At 38.1% G+C, this 27,439-nt stretch overlaps 1 protein-coding gene across 2 annotated transcripts in view; it reads right to left on the reverse strand.

The window, feature by feature from the left end:
* LOC146308229 (5-hydroxytryptamine receptor 4) overlaps positions 1-27,439 on the reverse strand; it is a 55,152-nt gene that overhangs the window by 12,970 nt on the left and 14,743 nt on the right. For both annotated transcript variants that reach the window (XR_014772616.1, XM_084745748.1), the window contains exons 2-6: positions 23,258-23,339; positions 22,009-22,182; positions 20,300-20,500; positions 18,995-19,148; positions 16,058-16,719 (exon numbers count right to left, since the gene is read on the reverse strand). Coding sequence is in view for 1 of the 2 variants with exons in the window: in XM_084745748.1 (XP_084601874.1) it covers positions 16,058-16,719; positions 18,995-19,148; positions 20,300-20,500; positions 22,009-22,182; positions 23,258-23,280 (1,214 nt within the window). In the remaining variant the exon portion in view is untranslated. The remainder of the gene's footprint in view (positions 1-16,057; positions 16,720-18,994; positions 19,149-20,299; positions 20,501-22,008; positions 22,183-23,257; positions 23,340-27,439) is intronic.

Here is a 27,439-nt window from a genome sequence, read left to right on the forward strand (position 1 = left end):
TGTTTATATAGGGCTTATAAATGCTAAATAGACAGACTTTATTGTAAGTAACCGAATCGTGTGTTTTCTCTCAGCTCAAAACCAAGTGTGTTTGATGCATTAGACCAGTCCATTAGACCAGTTGAGTGCCCAAATAAATAAAATACTATTTGAGATTTCTATCTGCAGTACACCTTTTATAACACATTTAAACGTGTTTTATTGATAAAAGGAGAAAAGAACCTGTTAACTGCAGCCCGAGAATGTATTTCTTATTTATACAGTTTTAACATGTGTATAATGTCAGTGTCAAGATGATAAAGGGTGATGCATAAATGGCAGAAAAAATGGTCATGAATCAACTACTACCAGAATGTATTGGTAAGGCTTATAGTGACTTTGGTTGCGATGGATTGTCATCAGTGATAAGAACAGAAAACATTGTCTGTCTCAAAGAAAGGAATTAATTAAAAAAAACAACAACCTGTGTGTATGTGTGTGTGAAGCCATTGTGTCAGCTTCTGCAGCTTCAGCAAGTCTCTCCCATCTGTTCAGATTTTCAATCGCTTATCAATCAATACCCAAGAGTGGCAGTTGTTTATGTTTAATACAATTAAAATAAAATAAAGTGATCGACGTGCAGTCTAGCCAGGAGTTTTATCTGGCTGCACCAGAAATGTTGGACCAAACTCTAAAGGCTCCAGGACTACTGGCCTATCACAAACTCAGACAAAAACACGCAACCTGCCTGCCAGTCAAACACCCACAATCGCACGGCTTTGTCAGTCACTCTAACTTTAGTATGAAAAACACAACTATCCAGATTCAATCTTTTGGCAAACCCTGAAACAGTGAGAAGCTGCAGCCAAAATCCATCTGGAAAGCAGCAGAAGAACATCAGAACTGATAGATTATGGCAGATCTGACAGCGGAAGAGGCGGCCATCATGAGCTTGAACCTGCTCGTCATCTTCCATTGTCCCGTCTTAGCATTCATTCACATAAAGACTGGTTGCCTGTTACTAATTTCTGATGGCATCCAAATCTATGCAGTTTTTTCAGGGCAGTGTTACACCCAACAAGTTTTTGCAAGCCACAATATGAACCACTGATCTAATGAACTTGGGTGAATCCCAGGCTATAGTGGAAAACAATGAAGCTCAGCAAGAATTGAGTTCTTGCAATATTAGTATTTGTTTCTGGAAAAATCCAAAGAAGAAGAGGAGAATGTGGACCCAGTCATGGTGGGTGAAAAGAGGTCAACTTGAGACACCAATTGTGCAAGCTGAAGTTAAGTATTTGTAGTATGCTAAGTATCTTAGAATTGCATTCATAAACATTTGTGCATTCGTGCAGTCAAACTGTGAGAGGGTTCATCCTTGAACCTCTCTCAACGTCGTCGTAACGTCAGAACAACGTTTGGAAGTCACGACCAAAGATAGCACCACGTTTCTTTCATGGTGGTCCGTCTTTCATCTGGGACAGCCCAAAACTGCACAGTGTGAAGCTGGATATTACTGAAACAAAATTCTTGTGACCACAGCACTGAAAGACTTTGTCACATTATTTATTTCTGATGATCCCCATTTTCTTTCAAATAAAGAACTGAAGGAGGATGGAAGTTGACATTTGTTTACAAAATTAAAGGTCCAGTGTGTAAGATATGCAGGGATTTATTGGTAGAAATTGACTCTAATATTCATAGGTATGTTTTCTTTAAAAAAGAAAAACACAGTCTATTCTGTAAAAAGAAAAAACAGAAGACTGATGGAATGATGATTTATTATAAAAAACAATGATTATTCATTATAAAAACTCTCTGTTGTAACAGTCTCAGTTTTCATTTTGGCTTTGAACAGGTGGACATATTTTCCATAAAGGCATAAATCTTTCTTATCATTAAACCTGTCAGATGTTATTCTGTCTTACCTTTCAAGTACATTACAGCGAAATCTGTCTGGGATCCATTTCGATGACTAACCCACGAGTTACGAAAACCTGCTTGCTGTTGCTAAGGAAACAAATAGAAAAAACACTCAAGGCAAAATATTATTTTTACGAAATCTCTTTAAATGTCTGGTTCAATGGGGGGCTTACAGCACACAGAACATCACAGCAAGATGGAGAGAAACTGGAGGTAGAAAGTCAGGAGGTGGTCTTTCTCTCCTCAGAGTGATTTCAGCAAAGTGCGTGACCACAGAGTGGAGCCGCTCAGCAACCAAACAGCAGAGGGTCGAAACTGAAGTGAGCTCTGTGAGTATGTTCAACTGAGTGAAAAGCTGGCTGTTGTTAAAATGCACCAGCAGATTTCTCTGAATAAGTATAGTACACACAAAAATCAGCCAATGAGCCTGATGGTTATATTTAAAACAGAATAATAAGCAGTGGCTTTTATTCAAATCAAGACATAAGTTAAAGGTAGAATCAGTTGGATTTGTCTGAGCTGTAGTGAACACACCAGAATGATACCAGGATGTCAAATACCTACAATATGGGTTGATGAAGCATCCTGAGCACTGCAAAATACTGAGCAAAATAAAGAAATACAGGCAGGAAAACTGGAAATTGAGATTCCAATAGTTACTAGAACTCTTAAACAAACTAACTCCCCTTTCAGGGGAACCAATTTAATGGGACACGAAACAAAACATAACAAAGGCCGGCGCCTTTGTTATGTTTTGTTTCGTGTTATTTATGTGAAACTTTGGTTAATCACTGCCAAGCAAGGTGGCACGCACAGCACTTGGCAAGCTTCAGCACAGCTGAACATTGGGTGTGAGCTCAAATCACATTGTGTCTGAGAGGGCCAAAGGATCTCCAAAATGAGGCCTCATCCTCCGGGCACCATGAACGTATGTAAAAATGTCGTGGCAGTCCATATTACTGCGCCTGTGTGTTCTCATACTGGAGTATATCATAACTAACGTCCTGAAACAAGGACAATCTTCTCAAAAACATCATTAATATTATCATGCAACTATTTTATCAAATTACTTTAGGCCAACAAACAAATAACAGTTTTTCCAATGCAGTGGTTTCTTCAGATTATGTTCCATGCTATAATAGTAGTGTACCATCCATGTGATGCAAAAATATTTGTTAGTAAGTGTGAACAAAGCGCAGTTCATAATCAGACAGATACAGATACATGCTTGTTTGACAGAGATCAGTTCTGTCTCTGTCCTAGATTCCTTTCTTTCTGCCTTTTTTCTTAGTCTTTTTTTTAACTGCTGTGCCTACTTAAATTGAGTTTATAGTGCCCTTCCTCAGAATAGTTTCTTCCCTGACATTTATCTCACTGTACATTTTACAACCCATTAAACACTTACAGCAATGAGCTACCAGATTATCTCCTCCACACGCGCGCACACACACACACACACACACACACACACGCACACACACACACACACACACACACACACACACACACACACACACACACACACACACACACAGAGACAGTTTATAGTTCATTAAGTAACGAGGGACAGTAAAGTCACATGTAATGTTTGGCATGCAGGGAGAGGCTACTGAAGCTCCGAGAACACACGTCTGTCAGTTTCCTAGAAAACAATTTAACTGATCTGAACTAAACTGGACTGAGATGAACTGAATTACTGTGTCTTCATCGCTCCTTTGGGGAAAATTGGCTGTTCAGACAGAGCTGAAAGGAAAAGCACATGATCAGAATGATGAAAACAAATGTGCAAACAAATCCAAAGAATGCATGATCCCCAAATTTAATATCAGCTCTGCACAGTGCACATGCTGACTGCCAGTGTTTGTGTCAGACTTGAACTGAGCCGTTATATTGAGTCTGTTATTTTTCTCTCTGTTGATCAGACGGAGAAATGAAAAGTATGTGATTCACCTGAAGCTAAAACAAGGACAGCAGTTACAGATTGACAGAAACTTCTGACGTTACAACACCACCAACTGCTCTGTTGTAAAGCTGAACATACATTGTATAATGACATATGGGAGTCGGACACAAGTTCAAACTGTTTACATCTATATACTGTATGCGTGCGCGCGCACACACACACACACACACTGCTGTCTATCTCTGCAAATCTTTGAGTGTCAGTTATTTCAGACACTTTTTATTTTATTTCTGTCGAGTTTGAACGATGATGACAAAGTTAGCTAACTAGATAATACTGCTAACGGTTAAGACAAGTCCTCAAATACAAGATCAACATGTAACAAGCTAAGAAAAGTGCAGTTACTATTTTTACTAATTTAACACTGGGCGAAAACACTCACACTAACAGTTACTAACACCTGTATCTTGTCTTCAGAGGTAAAGGAGGAAACAGTCTATTCTGTAAAGAAAACAGAAAATTGGTGAAATGATGATTTATTATAAAGAAAACAATGGTTATTCATTATAAAAACTCTCTGTTGTAATAGTCTTAGTTTTCATTTTGGCTTTAAACACATGGACATATTTTCCATAAAGGCATAAATCTTTTTTATCGTACAAACAAATCGAAAATACACTCAAGGCAAAATATTATCTTTTACAAAAACTCTTTAAATGTCTCTACCTGCAGTTGTGCAGAATGAACATGTGATTCACATCAACTACACAAAATAACCCAAAAATAAAAGGGATTATGGGTAGCAGAAGATCAGCGCTAACATAATTAGCAGCAGGTGCTCATGCTTGGAAAGTAAAGCAGAAATTAAACAAATCATCAGATTTGTTTCAACTCATTTGTTGTTAAAATGTCCAACCTGGCACGATGTAAGATTATCAAAACTTTTTCCAGTAAATAAACTGTTGGTGAGTCATGTGATTTTTGCTTACTGGTCCTGCTCTGCTAAGAAAAATGAGGCAGTAAGTAACACAACAAAATGCAACAAAGCTGACATTCCTGGAATATTTTGGATAGTTTGCAGGTGTGATCACAGCCCTACTCATCATCACGCACAGCATTTGTCCACCTTGTGTTGTTGGTGACGTCAGCTGGAAAACATGTAGAGTAGTCCAGCATTCGTAACACTGAGGGACTGAATCTGCTTACAGTACGATGGTAAGCTGCGATAGTGAAAGTCCCATCAGAGGCCTGGAAACAGATCTGAAGTTCAATCACAATGTTTCAACGAACTGAAATGAAGTTATTTTTCCTGCTCAGTGTTGTTTTTAGCCATATCTCTCTGTCTGTCTGGCCGACAGTCAGCTGAGGTGATGTCCTGGAGGAGTTTTGGCTGAGGATCACTTTCTACTGACAATACTATGAAATGAAATCAGTTATAAATAATCTGCTTGTGACAGAGTGCTGCACATCTTCCTGTTTGCTTCCTTATCAAGTCTAATGTGTTCCTTATTTTTTTGCTATTTTTTTAAATTTGTTTTTCCTCTAATGTATGAATATGCACAACAAATTTCTTGGTGTTCTGCTTATCAGATATTTTGCATCTGTTGCAGGCAGGTGACATTTCTAGCATGAAGGATTTTCATTACAATCTGGCCAATCAAAAAGTTAGATAGCTGAAAGACACGACTGACACACTGACTTCACCATCCTTTTTTGTATATAGGTATAGTCTCAATTTCCTGAGTAATTTTAAAAATAGGACCACTGAAATCTCAGCCTCTTTAACACATCCTGGATCTAAATGAGAATTTGGGAAGCACAATGGATTTAAATCTCTACAACCAAACACAGAAAACACAACGTCAATCTCTGACTTAAGAGTTAACAGGACAAGCATGTCTAAGTAACTTAGTGATTTAAAATACTATGTCATTACACTAAAATAAATGGCATATGATTACATTAAGTCCACAAATAGCTTTAATATGCTTAGGTAAGGACATGCACAAGGCTAAAGTTACTTGTCTGAGCGACAGTCCATTTGCCCTCTACAGCTAATCTGCCCCTGGAGTAAAAAAAAAATGCTGTTGCTGTTATGGCTGCTAAAGTTAGACCAAATTAAATTGCCATATCATCCAATTTTTTTTTTTTTTTTTAACTGGTATGCCACAGTGGGATACAGAGATTGGATGGCCCAGAGTTGATTAAAAAACAAACAAACAAAAAAAAACAATAAAGGTGACATAATGCCTATGCCGCCTGCCATATGACACTTCAGCATCCAAACTTGGTATTGTTGCTGTTGTGGAACAACAGTGGTGGAAATGATTATCATCAAATGGTATAAACAACAGGATGCCCTGTGAATAAAAAAAATATTTTTGTACTATAATGCTATAATGTGCAGGCCTGTTTTATATTAACAATGAATCAAATAACTACTTGCACGTAAAATAAGTTACTTGTCATGATGAGCCCACAGAAAGTTATCTCCTTACTCTGCAATTCTCCTCAGCGCCATGGAGCATCTTAGAGTCTTTCAGCTCATCTTCTGGCTTTTGCAACTTTACCGTTTTGGTTCACTCTCACAGCTCTCACAGGGCTGTTTACAACTGGAGCAGGTGGCCTTTTATTATGCAAAACCCTCTGATTAATCTATTGTGTACTGTCTGCCCAGAACCAATCACCAGCTGAAGAGCTAGATATTTCCCTCAGGAGTTGGTATTGACCAAAACGAGAGCAAAAAGAGCAGGATATTAGACTGACATTGAGTGTCTAGAAACTGTCTGCTGGATGTGTAAGTAAGAAGTTTGTCAAATCAGCTTAAAAGGGGATAATATGTTATGTGTTTAAAGTTTGTTTCTGTTGCCCCCAGGTTTTTTTCACAGCAGAAATTTTAACTTGTCATAGTAGGAAAAACACAGATATTACTGATAATATAAACATATACAGCCCACTAGGATCAAATGTGATCATTAAACTTGTGATTTTCCTACTCAAAACCATGAAACTGGTCTATGCACTTTGCTGTACAATGCTTCACAAGATCTGAATCACATGGACAGATTGTAATTTAACAAATACTTATTTTAACTAATTCAGCTTTTGTTTAAAGGCTGAGTAATTGTGAAGCTGAGTTTCAAGTCCATGAAACACCCAGAAGGTCTCCAGTGCCCAAAATCATTTTTAAAGGAAGCAATGAAAACGAAAACAAAGAAAGCCTTTTGTCTGTCACAGGAAAAAAATGCCTTAATTGAATTTCAAAGAGCTGATTTGCCCAGGTGGGTCCACTCTGTGCTCCAATTTGTCACCATGGAAACTATGTTTCTGTTACTGAGGACAGCAGCGAGAGGCGGATGCAGAGACCGAGGGAGAGATGAGTTTCATTTAGAATCACAGATGAGTTCAGAGCGCCAAACCGAGTCTAAAACTGAGGAGGAAGAGTCGTGACAGCAGCCGATGTTCTCGACCCAAAGTGGAGAAGGCAGAGATCATGACAACAGTCATATGTTTTTTTTATTATGCTGCATATTTTTATTATTTATATGTAAGCTCTTTCCTTCATTTCTTTATCTTTTGTTCTAGTAAAAAAGATGATTGACATTAATTCTGTTTTTTACAGCTAGAGATGAGAAAGGCAGGGACGCCCTGCTGCGCCAGTGGAGACCTTAATTGCACATCATTTCCATGTCATAACTCAACACATAAATGCCAGGAAAAAATGTCTTTTCAAAAAAAAACTTTCAATCATAATTTTTTAAAGATAATTCTAAACATCAACTTGGTAAAGAGAGACAGAAAAAGGTGGCAAGTAACAAGGCAAGGAGTGTGAGAAAAAAAAGGTGATTATAGAAACAAGACAGGCATTTCACACCGATGTTAAAAAGGAGATAAAATTCCTCTGGGTAAGAAAAAGACAGAGTGACAGAGAGAAAAGGCATCTGGAGGTTTTTAGGTTTCAATCAAACAATAATAAATCATACAAGTCTCATAATAAATCACAGACCGGAGTGTTTACACTTCTCCAGCCTGTCTGTCCAAACTAAGCATCTGTGGTCGACAAAACACGCTCCTTTCCACCTGTGACCCGCTTCTCATTCATACAGTTACACACCTTCACACCTGCAGAAAGTGTCGCAGCCTGTACAACCACAATCCGAGCCATAATAACATTCATATAATGATTTTCAGGTATCTAGCAAGGTTGCACTCTCCTGATGATGTGGAGGACAAACCACGTGAGAGCAACAAGCGATCGTCCGTAATCACACGGAATTTTCACACAGTCCTGAAGGATGAAACCACGCAACCTCAACCAAGATGGACAAAACTATTTTAGGATGCTATTTTCCCAAGACAAGAAGCAGCTTAGTCTTTGGTTCTGGTTCTTTTTCCTGGAATATCTTACCAGACTTAAAGCTGGGGTAAGTTCTTTATTTTTTGCATAATTGGGCAAAAGTTCTATAATAACCTTTAAGCATAATGTAATACAAGCTGTCTGAGTGACAACTAGACTTGTACTCCTCCTCCTCCTTTTTAGGCCTTATTAAATCTAGGCCTTGAAGATCACAGAACAAATAAAAGGTTTTGTATAACCACAGCTTGAACTTGAGCCATGGCCTTTAAAGACTCGTGACTTAACGCTACATGACAGTAGAAATACGCGCACGGACTTTGGACAAAAGAGCTGGCAGCTTCAAATAAATTTATTGTCCGGTCCAATTCAGATATTTGCATTCACACGTAGAGCTCCTCTGGGTAATTTCTGCCATAAGTGCAGAGTTGCAGTGCGTGGACAAAAGGGGCTTATGGCATCATCACAAGGATTGTATTCTCTGATTTGACAAAGTACCTAAAGAGCCACAGAAGGCATTAGACATAATAATTCACAATATTAGTGCCCCTTTAATATAACCCTCAGATCATTTACATTGTGTTTAATACTTTTCCAGTTTCATTATTTCAGAATTTTAACAACTATTTTATGTTGTATATTTGCACTCACAGCTCATTTGTCCTCTTCCCTGCTGAAACCGTCTGCAGGGACCTAATTTCCCTACATGGAGCTGAATGTTTTATCTTAACAATCAAAACACAGAAACATTCAGGATGGAAAAAAAACAGCATTGATTGAGCACAGCGGCAGGGCTCCGAGCCAAAGAGTCATTTCTCGAATCCCACATGACCTCCATTCCAGAGAAATTTCAAATTCTGCTGTTTTCATATCACTAAACAGCTGTGCTCTACTTTGGATCGACTGCCAGAAAGTTGAATCACATAACAATCATGCTGATTGTACATGGCTGATTGCAGCCATATTCATGGCATCTCACAAGACTTATGATCTCCATGCTGAGCCGAAGGTGAACTCAGGACGAATCACACTGACCCTAATTTAACTGGTACAGGAAGAGTTCGACATTGTGATTTGTAGCTTGTTATTTTCCTCTCCAGACACTTGCCACTTTGAGGAAACAAGTTTCCATAATAGCACTTCCTGGCTTCCCTAAAATGTCTAACTACAGGCTACTTTATGATGTTGAATAAGCACAGAAATGGACCTGTTCACCTGCACAGGTTTGCCTGTTAAAGCTAGGCAGGTACTTTGCACATTCAGCCCAAATCAACCACTTATATTACACCTTTCAGCCTTCTTTGACTCACTCCCATACTTTTATTTATGAGTTCAAACTCACACATTCAGCCCACACTGTTTTAAGCACTGATGTCAGCTGCTCCGAAGGAGGTAAGATGACAGAGAAACTACTGAGGACCAGAGGAAAAGTGAGATTCAACAAAAAAAAAATCCACTGTTTCAGATGATTTTGTAGCTAATTTATAAAAAGCAAATATTCAGCATTTACAGTCACTTTTAACCACCTACAGAATCAATCATTGTGCTGATGATGTGTTTATTTTGTCTAATATGAAAGTTTTTGTTGAGTTGAGTTTGGTCACTGAATTAATATCAGCTTAAAGGACAGCTACTTTACTTAACATGAAAGGCCCTTTAAAGGGGTCACTAGGCAATTCTGGAGAAAGATTGTTGATTGTTGAGGCTCCCGTCACAGGCTCGATTTTCCACAGAATAAAAAGAGAGTCAAGAGGAAGAGCAGAAGACTAGTTTTCTATTACATTCTCCTTAAAGGTGATTATGGAACCTTAATGCCAAAAATAAGCTGTCTACCTACGCTTTGACCTCAAACTAAACCTTTAATTAGGATAAAGGTAGACATGGGGCTGTGGGCCCTATTTGACACTGCAATTTGAAGATTAAGCAGGCAACTATATTGTTCCCAGATTGTCAGCAGTTATTTACATGTAAATACAGGAAACAAAACTGAGTTAAAGGTCCAGTTTGTAAGATTTCAAGGGATTTATTGGCAGGAATTGATATTCATATGTATATTTTCATTAGTATATAATCCCCTGAATATAAGAATCCTTGTTTTTTGTTACCTTAGAATAAGCTGTTTATATCTAAAAAAGGGCGCTGGAACATGTTTTTTTACAAGCTGGGGTGAACACCCCCCCACCCCCCCCACCCCCCCCCTGGATCTGCACAGTGCAAGTTCTGTACAATAGCCATGGACAAACCAAACACTGGTTTTAGAATTTTTCAAAAAGGATGGACCCAGGGGAGTCAAAACAAGGACCCTGGGGACGGTGCGACTATATTTACTCAACAGCTTTAACCTGTCTCAGATGGTCTAGGTGTCTCCCCCCCACCCTCTTTCTCTACTGGAGGGCACAACACAAGGTCTTTGTTATGACTCTAACCACAAACAAGTGTCCACCATCCACTGCTGGAGCTGTCAGTGTCTACAGTCTGAGTGTGTTTGCCTGTTTGCTGTCAGGACCACTCAGAAAAACGGCCTCAGGATTTTCAAGTGGAAAAAGATCACACTGATGCTGTTTCTTCCACGAACACGTTTTGCTAGCAGAGCAGAAAAGTGCAGGGAATCATAAGCTAAAACACATTTGTTACTGAAAAATAGTAATGAAATACTACATTCAATATATACAACATAAACATGGAAAGCAGATTCATCTTATTTTAACCTTTATCAATGCCAAGACATCACAAGTCAATAAGGTTCATTTAAGGATTCAGGAACGTTACAGCTACAAATTAAATCTGGATAAACCAGACAGGAAGAGCAGCTTTGAATTCATTTTCATTTTATCGGATCATACTGGTGGTTTTCAGGTTCTTCCATATAGTTTCACCTACTACACACTCAATATTACTGCTGATCAGTTTCCAAAGTATTCTTAGTTTTCTGTTGTTTTTCTTCCCTGTACTCAGCAACTTTTGTCCACTTGAATGTCAGTTCGCACAAATGATGAAGAAAGGCATTAAAATGTGACGCGACTTGCAGAGATAGTTTGTAAAGAAAAAATGAGACCACCACTAAAATATTACCTTTTAAACAAAACTAATGCAAAATGATTGGTTATAGAAAAATCAACCTTTTAAACTTATAATCCAAAAACACGGCAAGCACCAAGCTGAAATCCTCTCCTGCCACGATATGGGCTTTAGTCAGTCTTTAGTAGAACAACTGTTTTATAAGGTGTCACAAGTTGAAGGTAGGCTTGGGCAATGTCTACTAAACACTGAGGTCCACGGTTCAACAGCATGATGGATGATATCACTGCTATATTTCTGTCATGAGCTTCAGCAAACATGGTACAACTTTTGATATATGTTCAAATTTAAAAAACAAATATATTAAAAAAAGTAAAATAATTTTTATTTCTGCAGCTAAATTGAAACACTTTCACTAGAAAGAAAGTTTTTTCTTTAGTAAATCAGATGCAAGGATCTAGGGGGGTTTCTTTTAAATCACAATGTTAAAATGGTGAAGGTAAATAAAGAACAGAAGACACCTTTTTGTTATTTTAAAAACGACACAGCAGAGAAACACCCACACGAACACATCACTGTCTGCCCACAGACTGTGCCTAAACACCTAGACAAAATAATTTGACAGGATTCTTCCAGTAATTTCACTCTCCGGTATCCTGCTGGCTGTAATCTGATTGTCTGAGTCTGTTTTCTGTCCGAGACAGATTTTAAGAGGACATCAGATTTGCGTTAACACTGTTTGCCTTTCTGTTTCCTACGCACAAAGACAGAAAGCCCAAAAAATGCACACAGACACCACGGAAACACATACACACATTAGACACGTCATGACAAAACCCACTATGACCAGAGCAGAGTCATAAGGTCAGCGTGTTTCTATACTGCAGACACACACTTGCATGTGTATACACAGCACCGTGGAGCTATGACAAAAGAAATCACTGCTTAGAAAATCTGTCAGCACTAATTAACAGGCAATAAAAAAAGAAGAAAATCCAGAATTTGTGGAGAGCGTCATGTTAGACAATATCAGAAGGTCTCGCTCGTGCCTTTGCTTGTGCATATTTTGTATAAATTCATTTGTCAGCTGTCTCTTTGACTGTGTGCGTGTGTGTTGCCTCTGTCTCTCTGTGGTGGTGAAGTACTTGTGTTAAAGTTAAACAGTGCAGACACAAGCAGGTCATCTCCTCCATCATCCCCACTCGAAGAAGCTGAGAGCACAAACACAGACGTCAACTAAATCACCACCATTAATGTCAACAGAAACCCTGCTCTAAAGAAAACAAGACTGCTGGACTATTATCGTGATATCATAAATTATATTTCAATTAAAGATATGTATCTTTAAAAAAAGACAAATTTGAAGAAAATCAATCGAACCCTCCCGTTTCAACGCCTTAGCTGACCCTGAAATGTCACAGTTGCATGAACAAGTGACTTACTTTCAAGCGAACAAGCATTTCATAAGAGGAGGTGTCAGTGTTTTCTTTTTTATTGAGGGCTTTAAAAAGGCAATAAATAAAAAGGCAATAAAGTTTAAAGTCAGCGATAATACTCATAGAAAAGCACCTGAGATCCTTTTAGTCTAAGTACAACAGACAATATAATTATAGTTAAATAAAGTCTGTTAATAGGCACTTTACATTCAGTTAGTAGAGACAGCTTTTATGTCAAATTATATTTAACTAGAAGAGTGCATTCAATAGAGTGCAGATCTCCATAAGGCAATCCTTAAAGAACGTTTGGATGTTACCCTTTTTGAATGATTTTGTCACAATTATCATTCTTGAGGTATGGCTAAAAACATGTTTTGTGAGGTCAGTTCATCCTTGAGTCCAGGTGGACATTTGTGCCAAGTTTGAAGAGATTCTCTCAAGGTGTTGAATGACCCAAGAACATAATAACCACAAGTGAGGTTAAAACGCCTCCACTGCATTTCTTTGAAAAATGTCACACCTACTACAACCTAAATTCACAGTATATTTGAATATGTATCAACTCAAGAAAAGCCTTAATAAGATTAATCAGAAGGCTAAACTGCATAACTTCACAAAACTAAATCTTTCATTCAAACAAGACATAGTAATGTCTGCTGCTGGTTCATTTCTTCTATCTGCTGCATGTTGTTGTTACTGTCTGTGTTGTCTTCTAAGCTTCAATTGTTCCACTTCCTTATTACATTAATCTAAAGGAAACTATGTACACAAAACATACTGCACGTGTGCCAAAACTACAGCCTGAATTTTATCTTTTAAGCTTAGCTTAGATCATATTTCCTGATGGGATGTGATAGATAGAAAAGCATATGGCACAGACTTCATATCTGCGATACAAGTACACACTTTGCTCCAGAAGTGACTGATCTGACTATTATGTTCATTTTACACAAGTCCAGGACATGTTTTTCCAGTAAAATGTTCCATCCGCAGAACACCACAGCTGCTTTGACCATGAACATTTATTTCTAGAGAAGTACCGGCTTGTTCATACCTGTCATTTACACATTAAGGCATGACACATGGCCTAAATGAATAAATAATGACTTAATTCAATGAAGGTTATGGTTGCACCATGACATCATGTCTTCCTGCTGGTGTTCATGTGCCGTCAATCTCTGATCTACTTGACAGGATATAAGGATAACTGAAATAAAATTTTCTATTATTAAAAATGTCTTCTAAAAGCAGAGATCTAACCTAATCTGTGCAGTCAACTATACAGTATGTCACCTTGTACAAATATTAAAATGCAGTGTCCTTGTTACACCTTTTTGTAGCTGATTCAACTTAAAAATGTCAGGTAACTGAACTTAGGTTGAATTAGAACAAGATCGTGGATACAAGCGGCCAAAATGGGTTTTCTCAGGAGGGTGGCCGGCATCTCCCTTGGGGAGAGGGTAAGAAGCTCAGTCATCCGTGAGAGACTCAGAATAGAGCCGCTGCTGCTTTGTGTAGAAAGGAGCCAGTTGAGGTTGTTTGGGCATCTCGTAAGGATGCCACCTGGTCACCTCCCTAGGAAGGTGTTCCAGGCACGTTTAGCTGGGAGGAGGCCGTGGGGCCAAAGGATCATGTCTCCACCCTGGCCTGGGAACGCCTCAGGATCCCCCAGTCACAGCTGGTTAATGTGGTCGGGGAAAGGGATGTCTGGGCTCCCCTGCTGGAACTGTTACCTCTGCAACCCGACTTCAGATAAGCGGTTGGAGATGGATGGATGGATGGATAATGGATGGATTTATGTTTTGAAAAGCCACTCGTGTTGACTGAACTGGGGAAATATGTTCAATAGGTTTAAGATATTAAGTAGAACCAACAACTCAACTTGTCATACTGACAAACATTACAAATTTGATTTTACATTTTCTGTGTGAAGAGTCAGTTCCACATTTCACACAAAGAACTTGCCAGCTGCAGCTGCTCCTGTTGGAGCTACTTTGTTCCAACACTGGCACAAAGACAATATGTCAAACTGCTTCCAGTGACTTTATTAAATTGTGAGTGTCAGGAAGTATGGACTGAAATCAACACTAACCTTCATTGTGGTTTGCAAAGTTGCCATTATTGTGAAAGCAAATAACCAAAACTTATCTTGATGTATATTAGAGAATCAGTTATTAACTATATTAACTATTAAAACATATGCTCAGTGCGCAGTGTATATGGTCTTCAACTAATTAGGCTGTATCAGCTTTATAAATTTTAATACACTGAATTTAGAAAGTTGCAAAAGGACTCCTGCACACTGTCAGACTTGCAATATACCATTTATTTGTAGTTTCAGTACTAGACCTTCATCAGGTCTATTTTTCTTCTTCTTTTTTTTTTTTTTTTTGCCTGATGAAGGTTTAACACTGAAACGTCACAAATAAATGGTATGTTGCAAGTTTGACAGTGTGTGGGAGTCGTTTTGCAACTTTTTGGTCTATTTGCCTCTGCACTTTTCTCATCTAATAGATGAACAAAGTTTTCCTTTGTTCTAAGGTAAACTGAACTCAAAAATCAGAGTTGTTGATTTAAAATGTATACTCCACTAATATCAGCAGCTGGCTGACTAGTCTAAATTCTGAAATTCTCTCCTAAACTATCCAGTAAAGTGCAACTGAGACATACAAATACAAAGACAAAAGACAGTCCAGTAGCCCACTGGCAGTCAGTCAACACTGTTCTTTGATGGTCTTTTAACAGAGAGGACTATACACACACTGTCTTAGACTTATTTACTCACACATATTGTTATTCACAGCAGAATTGAGGTTGTCATATTTGTCGTCAGTCCCACAAGAATGCAGTGCACTCAACCAACCAATGCGAGAGCCTGTATGTCTAAGGGCTCTCGGATTGGTTGGTCTTTATATATAAATCTATTGTTGGCCTGGTTCCTTCATATTCTCATGTCTTCATGTGTAGAAACCAAGATCAATATGGCCTTCACTCTCGTAATATTCTACAAACGCTGGTTCTGACAGTGAGAACAGAACTTTTAAATATGCTGCTTCTTGGTTCTGCAATAATCCACAGAATGATCTCAAACTGTGCAGAGCAGACCAACTCCCTTGGTCAATGTGACTGTTCCAAAATTCTTACCTAAATCATTTCAGAAATTGTACACACAACATTTATGTTTTTGTCCCTGATCTTGTCTTCCATGCTAATTCCATACTGTGTTTTTTTTTTACTCATTTGTTGTGTGTGACAGAACTTGCAATGGTGTTTTATGCTGCCCTCTTGGCCAGGTCACTCTTGAAAAAGACATTTTTAATTTCAATGAGGCTTTTACCTGGTTAAATAAATAAATAAAAATTGTGAAAAAGGACAGGCGATCAGACAGCTGGTACAAGTAATAAATATTTAGTTTCCACTTAGTAAGTAAGTTAGTGTGTTTACCTCAGTGCCATTGAAGTCCCATTGACCGACGCCGCTGAGCACGCTCTGTGGGTGTGTCCATAGGAGCAGCTCCCATGCCGTGAGTAACGCTCATCCCCACAGCAGAGAATCACCAGAAACGCCCTTCGAAACGCCCGGTTCAGAAAGGCGTACAGGAAAGGGTTCAACCCTGAGTTAATGTACCCCAGCCACAGCCAGGCTGTCCACAGCTGCCAGGGCACTGAGTAATGGATGAAGGGGTCCACTACGTTCGTGATGAAGAAGGGCGCCCAGCATAGGCAGAAACAACCCATTATAACTGCCAGCGTCTTTGCAGCCTTAGTCTCAACACGCATGCGGCTGTTCGACATGGGAGCGTGCTCCGAGGAGGAGGAGCCCGTCGTTGTCCTGATGCGGTAGTGGTCCAATGGATCTGAGGAAGTGGAGGCCCTTACGGTGATCACTGGAGTCGTCCCAGTGACAGGAGCGGAGCCGGCCCGCTGCAGTGTCTCGATCTGCCGCACGTGGGTCATGGCGGTGACATAGATACGCTGGTAGGCCAGGACCATGAGGGCTAATGGGACGTAGAAGGCCACCGCAGAACAGATCAGGGCGTACGGCCGGTTGACCAGAAACACACAGCTTGTGTCGTTGGAGCCGGACAATGCTCGCCTCTCCTCAATCTGGAAAGGAGAGAAGACAGGGACACAAAAATAATCAACATGAACAAGGAGCAAGTTATGTATGACTTTAGCTGACACTGGTGACCAACGGGAACTTTATATAAAAAACACACCAAGGTCAGAATTAGACAACTTTTCAGTGCGACTTGTATGCAACTGAAATTTCATCATTATGAATATGATTGGAAGTTATGGGAATTAATAGTTCAATATTTTGTGTGTTAAAGAACCACTGTGTAAAATCTATTTTCATCACCTGAAAATAATAATTGTGTTTTCATTTAGACTGGCTGTAAACAATGAAACATTCAAGCAATTATCTGCACTTTGCAAAGGGTCATTGTAACTACATTTGCAACTTTGTATCTTATTTCATATTGTTTTCTTACTGGATAATATCAGGTCAAATGTCACTTTATCGTGAGCTATTCATTTGTTAATGCTTGATATGCTGTATGATATTAAGTGCATGTCAGGAGAGGAGGGATTTAATAATCAATCATCATAATCATAATCATAATATAGATTGTAGTAATAGCAACAACTTTTAGATTAGCTGACAAGACAGACAACAGATGTTAGTAAAATGTTCAACCAACTGTCATGTAAATGTTAACTAAGCCAGTTGTCTATTATTAATGTTATGTTGTGTTTTACTTCTCTATGTTGAACCACCATGTTTCTACAGTGGCAAAGAACAGAAAAAAACAAACAAAGGCACTAAAGAGAGCCTTCTGCAAGTTTTGCAACCTGGGTTCTCCTTTTCAGATGATAGATGCCACTGAATCCTGCAAACTGGTCTCTTAAGTGTTGATCTTGAGCCACGAGGCGATTAGCCTAGTTCAGCATTAAGACAAGAGAAAACTGCTAACCCAGCTCTAAAGTTCAAAAAGTATTTTTACTTTTCTGTTTGTCTAAGTATTAAACAAACAAGATACATTTTAATCAGTAAGCTTTAGAGGTGATGGTAGGAGTGCTTTTGAACTTAGCTGCTAAGCTTGGCTCAACAAAGAGGTAATACTGTAAACACTATAATAATATAGTAGTGCTTTTAATCGTTATTTCCTTTTCTACAAGTCCTCTACAAAAGCTTTAACCTATCTGGCCAGCTGCCCGTGTCTTTGTCCTCAATTGAAAACATGAGCAGGTCAGAGTAAATTGAAAATCCTGCGAGTTAAGAAGCGCCTCAAGCTGAATTTTATCTCATCCTCTTTGTGTAGTGGCTGGACTTGAGTACTGATGAACTACCATCTGAGCTCTGTACACCATCAAACTGGTCATTTTGTGTAATGGAGCAGTAAAATCCCATCCTACAAGCATTTAAAAGATATTTTCCACATAATACACAGGCTGAGAGAAGGCAGAGATTCCTCCGTTTCTAATCACCATGCTCAAAGAGCATGAGCCTCATTTTTTTGGTGAAAATAGTGCAGACAACTCAAACCATGCACATATACTGTCCTGCATCATTAAACTTGTGTCACAATTATTGAATCAGTTCTTGTGGGTTTGTGCGAGCTGGAGGGAGAAGAAATTTCAGTTTCAAACAATTCCTTTTTGGGAACAGGAGTGCAATGGACATTTTTGGAATTTCTGAGAGACAGACAAGATAAACGTACACACAACATATAAAATATTTAACTAAAACCTGGTTTAAATGTGCAGACATAAGTCATTTGAGGTCCTCTGCATTTTTCTCTGTGCCCTATGACTTTAAGACATCCAGCCAGCTTTTAAAAACAGAAGATTGTTGTTTGGATGTTGGCTGACTGAAAGACAAAGAAAAGAACTGCGTATTTCATTAACTCTGGCTGAATAAATTCATCCATCCCGGTCTGCCTCTGGGAGTCCTGCAGCTCATTTCAAGGCAGCTCTGAAATAACCTCACGCCAAAACATATCCAAAGCAGCAGAAAATGCCTGTTGAAGTGCTGTCTTTGCTCGCAGCAAGAGAGCCTCCACAGGGACTGGAATTGTTTTGTGATCACTGCATTACCTTGTCATTGTTCAAGGGATTGGAAACGTTATTAGAAAGAGAGAATATTAGCTTGGAAAGGTTTGTGCTGCACCTGCCCTCACAGAAAGAACATCTCTCTCTTGAGGCGTTTGAGGGAGGTACATGAACTCTTCAGTGTGATACTTTGTTAAAATATACAGTATATTTTGTTGATGTAATACAGTTTTTAATAATAATAATAATAATGTAACCAGCTTTTTTTTTTGAGTCATTACAGCGTCACCTCCTTGATTTCTGATCTTATCTGCTGAGGACTCACAATGTCCTCGATGCCGATGGCGTTCCAGCTTTGCATGATGGGTAGAAAGGAGATGAACGTGGGGATGAGCCAGCAGCCGCTCAACATCACTGCCACTCTGACCGGGGTCATCTTGTGTCTGTAGACCAGAGGCTGGCAGCAGATAGCGTAATACCTGGGATGATACACACATGGGCATAAACATACTGTACAGTTTAGCTTTTCAATTGATCATCTGTAAACGGAGAATTAAACTTCCTCACTGTTTTAATGCGTCATCTACAAATAAAGTCTTTAACTCAAAATGAAATGATACACATAGGAGACGTATTCGTTATTTATTTTTATTAATTTATCATTATTATTTTGACTTATTTTTGACTTATTTGACATTTTAGTGGACTTATATGGAGGAATCTTTATGTGCTTTTTCTTGTTTCTGAATATAGGTATTAAATAACAGTGATTTAAGAAGTTTACATCTCAGAGCTTAAGTAGAAATGAAAGGAATGTAAAAGGAAAATTTATGAATTAGGTTTAACTGCTTGAGTAAAAGTACTAATACCTCAATGTAAAAGTAAACAAGTAAAACAAGGAAAAATCTTACACTTACAATGTCACTTAAGTAAAAGTATATAGGTATAATCAGGAAAATCTACTTTAAATATTACAGGTCAGAGTACTCAATGCAGAAAAATGTCACTTGTGACTGTTATATTGTTATATATTATATAATTATATTATTATTACTAATGCATTAATGTGTAAGCAGGATTTTACTGTTGTAGTTGGTTGAGTTACGTTAGTTTATTTTGAATTATACTGTATAATCCATATTTCATTATAGACAAATAAGCTAATTATTTTCTTTCCTTTTGGTTTGGTTTCTTTTTGTAATTCTGACAATAATAAGAAATGCCTTCACAATTATCAAAAGTAAGACTTCTACATTTTTCGGATTATTTTTAAAAAATAGCAAAGAAAAGCAGAAACTTCTCAAATTTTTGAGGCTGGAACCCTGAAATGTTTTTTCCATGAGAAATAACAAATTCAGTCAATCAACTTATTGGTTAATTAACTAATGTTTGGTTTCAGCTGTACATGTCTAAATTGTTGCATAGTTCAATAAAAAATATGCTTCATATATTTTGTATGAAAAAAAAAAAAATTCTACAGGAACTAGTGACTACAGCTGCTTGATAAGTGTAGTGGCGTAAAAAGTATAAAGCAGCATGAAAAGAAAAGACACAATCAAAGAACAAGTACCTCATATTTGTACTTCACCTCTAACATCTCTGTCTCACACACACACACTGACACACAAACCTGTCCAGTGCAATGCAGCAGAGGTGCAGGATGGACGCTGTAGTCAACAGGACGTCCAGAGACGTTCGGACCAGGCAGAAGATCTCTCCGTACCGCCAGTGGCCAGTGGTCAGCTCGATTGCAGCGAAGGGCATCACCACCAAAGCGACCAGCAGGTCAGCAAACGCCAGCGACACAATGAAGTAGTTTGTCTTCTTCTTTCTAAGAGGGGAGGAGACAAGAAGACAAAATTATTTATTTCATCTGTGCTCATGAGCTTTTGTCTGCACTTATGTATTTTCTGTATGTGGTTATGTACTCTTGTATGTATTCTTTAATTTGTTGTACATGCCATCGGTCTGTTTTTGTCCCTTCTTAAATTAAATAAACATAACATAAAAACAACATAAAATTATCCACAAATGTCCAGTCAGTGAGACATGGTGTACTGTGTGGTGTACAGTACCAGCATGTCTCCTGTGACTTCAATAAGTTTAAATCTCTAACCTTTCAAGGTGTTGCTGCTCATTTGCCAGCTGTCAGTGTGACTTTGCAGAAATATGAAGCGGCTGGCCGGTGTCCAGTTTAACATTAATAAATAAAGACTGATGTCTGTTTTTATGTTTTGAGAATTAAATGAGAGCTAAATACCTTTTCATAACTCCTCATTTATAGATCAGGTTTTTCAGGATTTCTTGTAGCTTTACCAAATAACAATTTACCATTAATTTAAAAATAGCTTGATCAATATATTTTTTTTTGTGCTTTTATAAAGCTTTCTTTGAAGTAATCAATAACAGATCTGTAAATAATATACTAATCATTTATTAATGTTTTGTTCATCATTTGTCCTATTTGATTGTAAAGATGTGTAAATAGATACTAAATCGACAGTGGTACTACAGACTTACAACAGATTTGTGAAATATCTGATTTTTCAGTAATTCAGAATATATTATTTAATTACTTGCTAATAATTTATTTGTAAATTGTTTATGATCATTTCATGATTTACTTAAAGTTTATAGATGAATAACATCACATTAGTGATATGTTAACACTAAATAATATCTGCAAATGTATATCAATATTTTGTAAAGGATTAGTTCATTGGTTTATAAAGCATTTAGTTAAGTTATAAAGTTAGAAAGTGTTACCCTTTGTTTTTAGGAAAGTCATGAAATGTCACAGATACCAAATACCTTACCTGTCCAAAGAGGGTGTTTGAGGACAGGCTCTCTGTAATGTGAGTGCTTTGACATTTGATGGGTTTGCACATCAAACACCCCAAAACAGGTTTCATTTAAGTGTGGAAAAACAAAAAAAAACTGAAACTAAATATCAGCCCAACCTGATTTGCTAGTACAACAATACATATGCAGTTTGATTACAGAGACAATGCTAACATTGTTACTGTTGTTGTAGAAGTTTTTAACACTGTTTCCCAGAATGCGTTTTCAATACAAACAGGATAATCTTTCAACATCTGACCTTAATGCCAAAAACTTTCCAACATGTACCACAACTTTTACATCAATTTCTTACTTTGCTAGTTAAAGAAAGCAAAATGTGGCATACAAGATCTACTTTACAGGGTGAATTTTATGGCTGAATGTGGTTTTTACAGATTCTAGCAGCTGCAGACAGAACCCTGTCATTTCACTGCGACTTAAAAGCCAGATCCAAACACTGTTTCTGCTCTCCACCCGAGACAAAGACATCAGGCTCACCGTAGATGTCTGTCCTTACAGAGTGCCACCATGACCAGCAGGTTTCCAAACACTGTCATGATGATAATGATGGAGAGAAAGATGGTGAGAACAATCGTCTCCAGAGAGCTCAAGAGTTCCTGATCCTGCTGTTGTTCCTGTTTCTGTCCTGTGTTTATTCTGTCATCCAACAAACTGCAAAAAAACAACAGCAAAAAAACACAAGATGTCAATCAGCCTTTTGAAATTCCTGATATCAGATTTTTGGGGGTTTTGGGGTTATATTTTGCTCATGTGCACTAAAAACTGTTTTATTGGTTGTCATAAACTACAAAAATACAATTTTAACTCTTTAGAGCAGAATACTACAACAGTGTATTAGGGCCATTGCAGGTAAGAAAAAAAAAACTGTGCCATGAGGGAGTTACATTTCCAGGAAAAAAAAGCAAAATTTCCTAGATTAAATTTGCAAATTTACAAGAAAAAAAACAACAACTTTCTGTCATTTTGCAAGGCTTTGATCTAACTTTAGCAGTTCCTGATCAGGATTGAATCGGTATGTTGTTTTGCATGTAACATGACTGATTGTGTATCAGGAACTACAAATCAAAGAACAGATGCAAGGGATTTGCGGTACAGCTGGACACGATAATACAAATCCACAAATTAATAGTTTCTCAAGTATTTCCTTTTTGCTAAATCCAACTGCAAAGTGGCCCATAACTTCCACTGATGCAGAAAGTAGGTGGTGCTGAGGGGCCTACAGCACCCCCTAAAACCAGGCATTAAAATCAGCAGTTGATAAAAGTGTGACACCGATCTGATATTAGGGGCTAGAAAAACTCTGATCTTGATATGTCAGCCATTATTCTTGATAGAGAATATAGAATATATGTATATAAACACATATTTTTTGCAATGATTCCTCAAATGTGGTTATTAAACACAAAACAACGGACAGATAGTAAGATATGCAATTGAGGAACAATATTTTACAGTTTAGTGATACTAATAATTATTGCCAAAAAGGACAGCAGGACAGTGAAAGCACAAACTTTCACTGTTATTTTTAGTAATCATAATTATTTTTAATAAATACAATGCAACCAGAACAAAATATATGCACATATTAATGCCGATTTAAGAAAAATGATGATATACATATAAAATGGTGTCTATAAAGCTTTAAAAAATGAAATCAATCTACCTTATGTTCTGTATTAAAAAATCATACTGGACAAAATATATGCTGGTTAAAATTATGACTTACTGTTCAGGTGATGCTGTGGCCATCACTGGTCATCTGCACTGAGGTCAGCAGAGGATACTCCTCATCACCCCATGCTCTGGCCCTGTCCACACACACACACACACACACACACACACACACACACACACACACACACACACACACACACACACACACACACACACACACATTCATGTAACTGTGCTGGCAATAAGTCTGCATTTTTCTGAAAATAGTATCCAGCTTGCGTGTACAAACAAGCTAGATTTCTTGATATTTTTCCAGCTCGACCAAAAATGTGGTATTTGTACCTCAAATAAGTAACTGGATCGCAGCTTGAAAGCGTGTGATATTTATAAGACAAACAGGCTGCAACAGGCAGCAGCTGTGTGTGCCAGATTCCATCAGCATGTTAGTTTGTCTGTGTAATGCAATAATAACACCATGCTTTAGTGAGAACCACAAGGGAAATTCTCCTTTTCGTATTCCCTTGTCAGGAGAGGTCAAAGGTCATCTCCTGATCAGCACTTCTGGGACAGGTAGGGATTCAGCTGAAGGACAGTGTGTCTGACCCTGCAGCCCTTATTTAACCCGGTAAATAAGGTAAACATAGTGATTTTACCAACAACAGCCCGAGGTGACAAGAGGACAATTACTTTACAAACAGATGAGGGAGGTCAATGCATTAATTGTGGGTCATTGTCCACCTTTGTCCATTTTACGTCCCTTTCTTCCGTCAAATCAATAAGTTCTGATTCAGGGTAATATACAGCTTATCTTTGTGCCTGGCTGATCACAGCTGTCTAAATCCAAGAACATTATTTGTAATCCATCCTCAAAGAACAAAGCCATTTTAACATTTGTATTTTATGGCTTGAGCTTTGCCACCACCTTTTTTCCTCTGTGTGGATTGACTGATGTTGTTGCCCATTCACTAGTGGTGATGCATAGGTGCTTGCACAAAAAAGGTTTTGAATTGGAAATGAGGAGAGAAAAGGCCCATTATGACAACAATCAATATTTTTTCATTTAGTTCAGATATCAATATCCAATCTTTCATTCTGTGTCTTAATGGCAGTTTTGAAAATTATTATTCTATGAAGAGGATATCACTGCTTTATAAGTGGTGTTATAAGTAAATAAATTTATTTAATTACAGACCATTACAAATACTCCATGTTTTAAAAGTAGCAAGCTGTCACACATTGAAAAAAAACTGAACAGATAAAAAACTTTGATGCATCAAAACATGTTTTATCATCACATCGTACAGTAGCCTACTGAATCCCAATAAAATCTAATTGTGAGGTGCCAAGAGATTCCCACCTCTACAATTCAGGGGTGGATCGACAGACTGACAGAGCAAACACTGCTGTCCATGGAGCCATGCTGCTATTATGGCTTAAAATAGATTCACTGTAAAATATAGAGAGAAATTTATTGCACCAAGGCGAGACACAACTACATAATGTTACTCATGATATTTACTATATTTACAATAAATGAGAGGATTACGTCAAAATCGACCAGTGTGACAGGAAATGACAGAAGTGGTTTAACATGGCTGGAGTCACGCTCTGAAGTGCAGCAGAGCGCCTTTCATCGGTACAGTTGAAGATGCCTTATCAGCTTTAAGCACCTATTACGACATCTGCTGTCTATCTGCCTTTTTATGACAGCTGTCTGGTCTTATTGCACTTCATGGTCAATATTATCACCTGACAGCCGGTGACAGCCGGCAATCATGTCAACAACACCTCCTTCCTGCAGGAAGATCACCATTTACAATTTGTCACGTCTGCGCGTATCATGTAGTCCAGTAACAATTCTCAGTGCAGTGTTGGCTGTAAGGCTTTGATTTTTATCTTAACACATTTTCCTAAGACTGAATCTCGGTCGAGAATCATTTGACTCGTCTTAATAGAGAGTTACATTACACATCCGGAAGACTGGTATTGATTTCTTACTGGTCCCCACAGACAAAAAGGCTGTGAACACCTGCCCAAGTCAACAGCTTTTCCAGTTCTGAACGGGTTTAGATGTATATTCTACACAAATATGTACCAGTGATTTTTTTTTTCTGTTCAAATGTCCTGAAAATTGAGCTGAAACTGATACCAAAACAGAGGTGACATGAAGAGTTCAGGGTGTTTTCCGTTAACAACTCCACTTCCTTGAGATAACACAAGCCAGACCGATTACACCAAAGCCTCATTGTACTTACATCATATTATCTGTACTTAGAGGGGCCATTAAGACACCGTGTCCTTTTTCTGTACACATGAGGACCAGGGACAGATTATAAAATGCCACCACCATCTTCCCGGTCAACTACCCACACAGATGATTTATGATTACTTCATCCAGTGATCCCAAACCATCGCTGCATGCAGCCAAGAGGGTATTTCTTCAGTTTGGGGCAAGTACAGTGAAAGATTGAGGAGTAGTTGAACTATTTTAAAGAAAACTTATTTTTTTTACAGAACATAGTGCAAATTTTCTTTTCTTTCTTTTTTCTTTTTCAGTTTTATTGCCATGATTTTATGTAAATTTGATCTTTTTCCTTAACTGAAGTAGTACCCTGATGGTATTTTGGATTTTTTATGTGGTTAGGTTAAGGAAAAGATCATGGTAAAATAAGTAGTTTAGTTATGCAAGTGAACCTAAGAAAACATAAGTGAACATATGAACTTAACTTTTGCAGGGCAACTTACATAATTCTTATACATTGTGTAAGTTTAAAGAAGCCAATGCTGACTCTTGATTATGGAAAATCAAGAGTCAGCATTGGAAGATGAACCTCTGTGTTTGTTTTACTGTCTTCCTCTTTTCCACCTGACTTTGACATCATAGTTTGTGGCATAGGGGCGCTGACCAAGCTGCCATATTCGACACATTAAGAGTGAGAACAGGCTGGTTTAGGGGACAAAAACACAGACACTGGATTAGAAATTGGCATGGTGCTGATCACTTAGTATATTTAATGCCATATCTGTAATATACTGTAATATCTACTACCAGGCTGACTGCACAGGACATGCCTGTCACTTGTCTTGAATATCACATGCCGCTGTTTAGAGATTGCGAGACTAGTTTGCGAGCAAGAAATAGAAAGTTAAAAATGATGAAAAATGATTGAGACACCCAGCACTCACAAGAGGTACAAGTACAAATGCAAACCTGCCCAACTCTACTGAGAAAAAAAGAGAGCAAGCCTACACATCGACAATCCCAGGATCACTGTGTCTTGAATGGAGGCATTTTGTAATGACGTATGACAGTAGCAAATAAAATAAAATTCAAATCAGTCCCTACTTGAAGGCATCCATGCCATTGTACTCAGTAATACATATGAAAAGTGGCTGAGGTTGTTTTTGTGAACGATGAACAAAATGTCACACCTCCACACGCCTGGCTAATAAACAAATGCCATGAGACCTAAAAAGCATTTAATTTGAGGCCTTTAGGGGCCCCTGACCCCTTGGGTACCTCGGCTTATACCTGTATCCATGATTAGGACACAAAAACACTGATTATACACACAGTAAACATAATTAAATGTCAAGTTGCTGAAGGAATAATTCAGCTCGACAATGGTGCACAGATTGGATAGTGTTCAGCTCTGCATTCTCATTAAAACACCCAGTTTTCAATAACACACTGGAAAATGACTGATTACTGTTTGCCTCTTAAATGGTCCGTAGAGAAACTGTAATAAGAATTTCTCTCTCGCACACAGAAATCATCACTGAACAACAACACTAACACTGCCCACTGTCACACCGGTTGCTCACTCAGTTACTCACACATCGGAATCTAAGGAATGAGAAAATATTTGCTCAATCTGAATTTCAACGATAGGAAAAAAGACGAGAGCGAGAAGGGAGAGGAGCGATGTTTCTGACAGGTCGCTGTGGTTCTCCTGTGTGATGTGCGTCCAAGGAGGCGTGTTTTCACAGCTCACCGTGTCCATTTCACATCTGAATGACACAGAGTTGAAATGAACAGAATGAACTCTGGAGAGCAGTGAGCAGGAAGAGGCTGCATTTTGTCTACTTTATGTCCTGTATAGCCCAAAGTTATTATTGTCTTTATTGCTATTCAAAAAAGGTTATTTTGATTTTATTCACATTTTACCCTCACCCTTACTGTCATCACTACTGACTATGATCAAAGCTGTGGAAATATACACTAAAACTCAAT

The sequence above is a fragment of the Lutjanus erythropterus genome, chromosome 20 (genome assembly GCF_056507025.1).
Source record: "Lutjanus erythropterus isolate fLutEry1 chromosome 20, fLutEry1.hap2, whole genome shotgun sequence".
Classification (NCBI taxonomy): Eukaryota; Metazoa; Chordata; class Actinopteri; order Lutjaniformes; family Lutjanidae; genus Lutjanus; species Lutjanus erythropterus.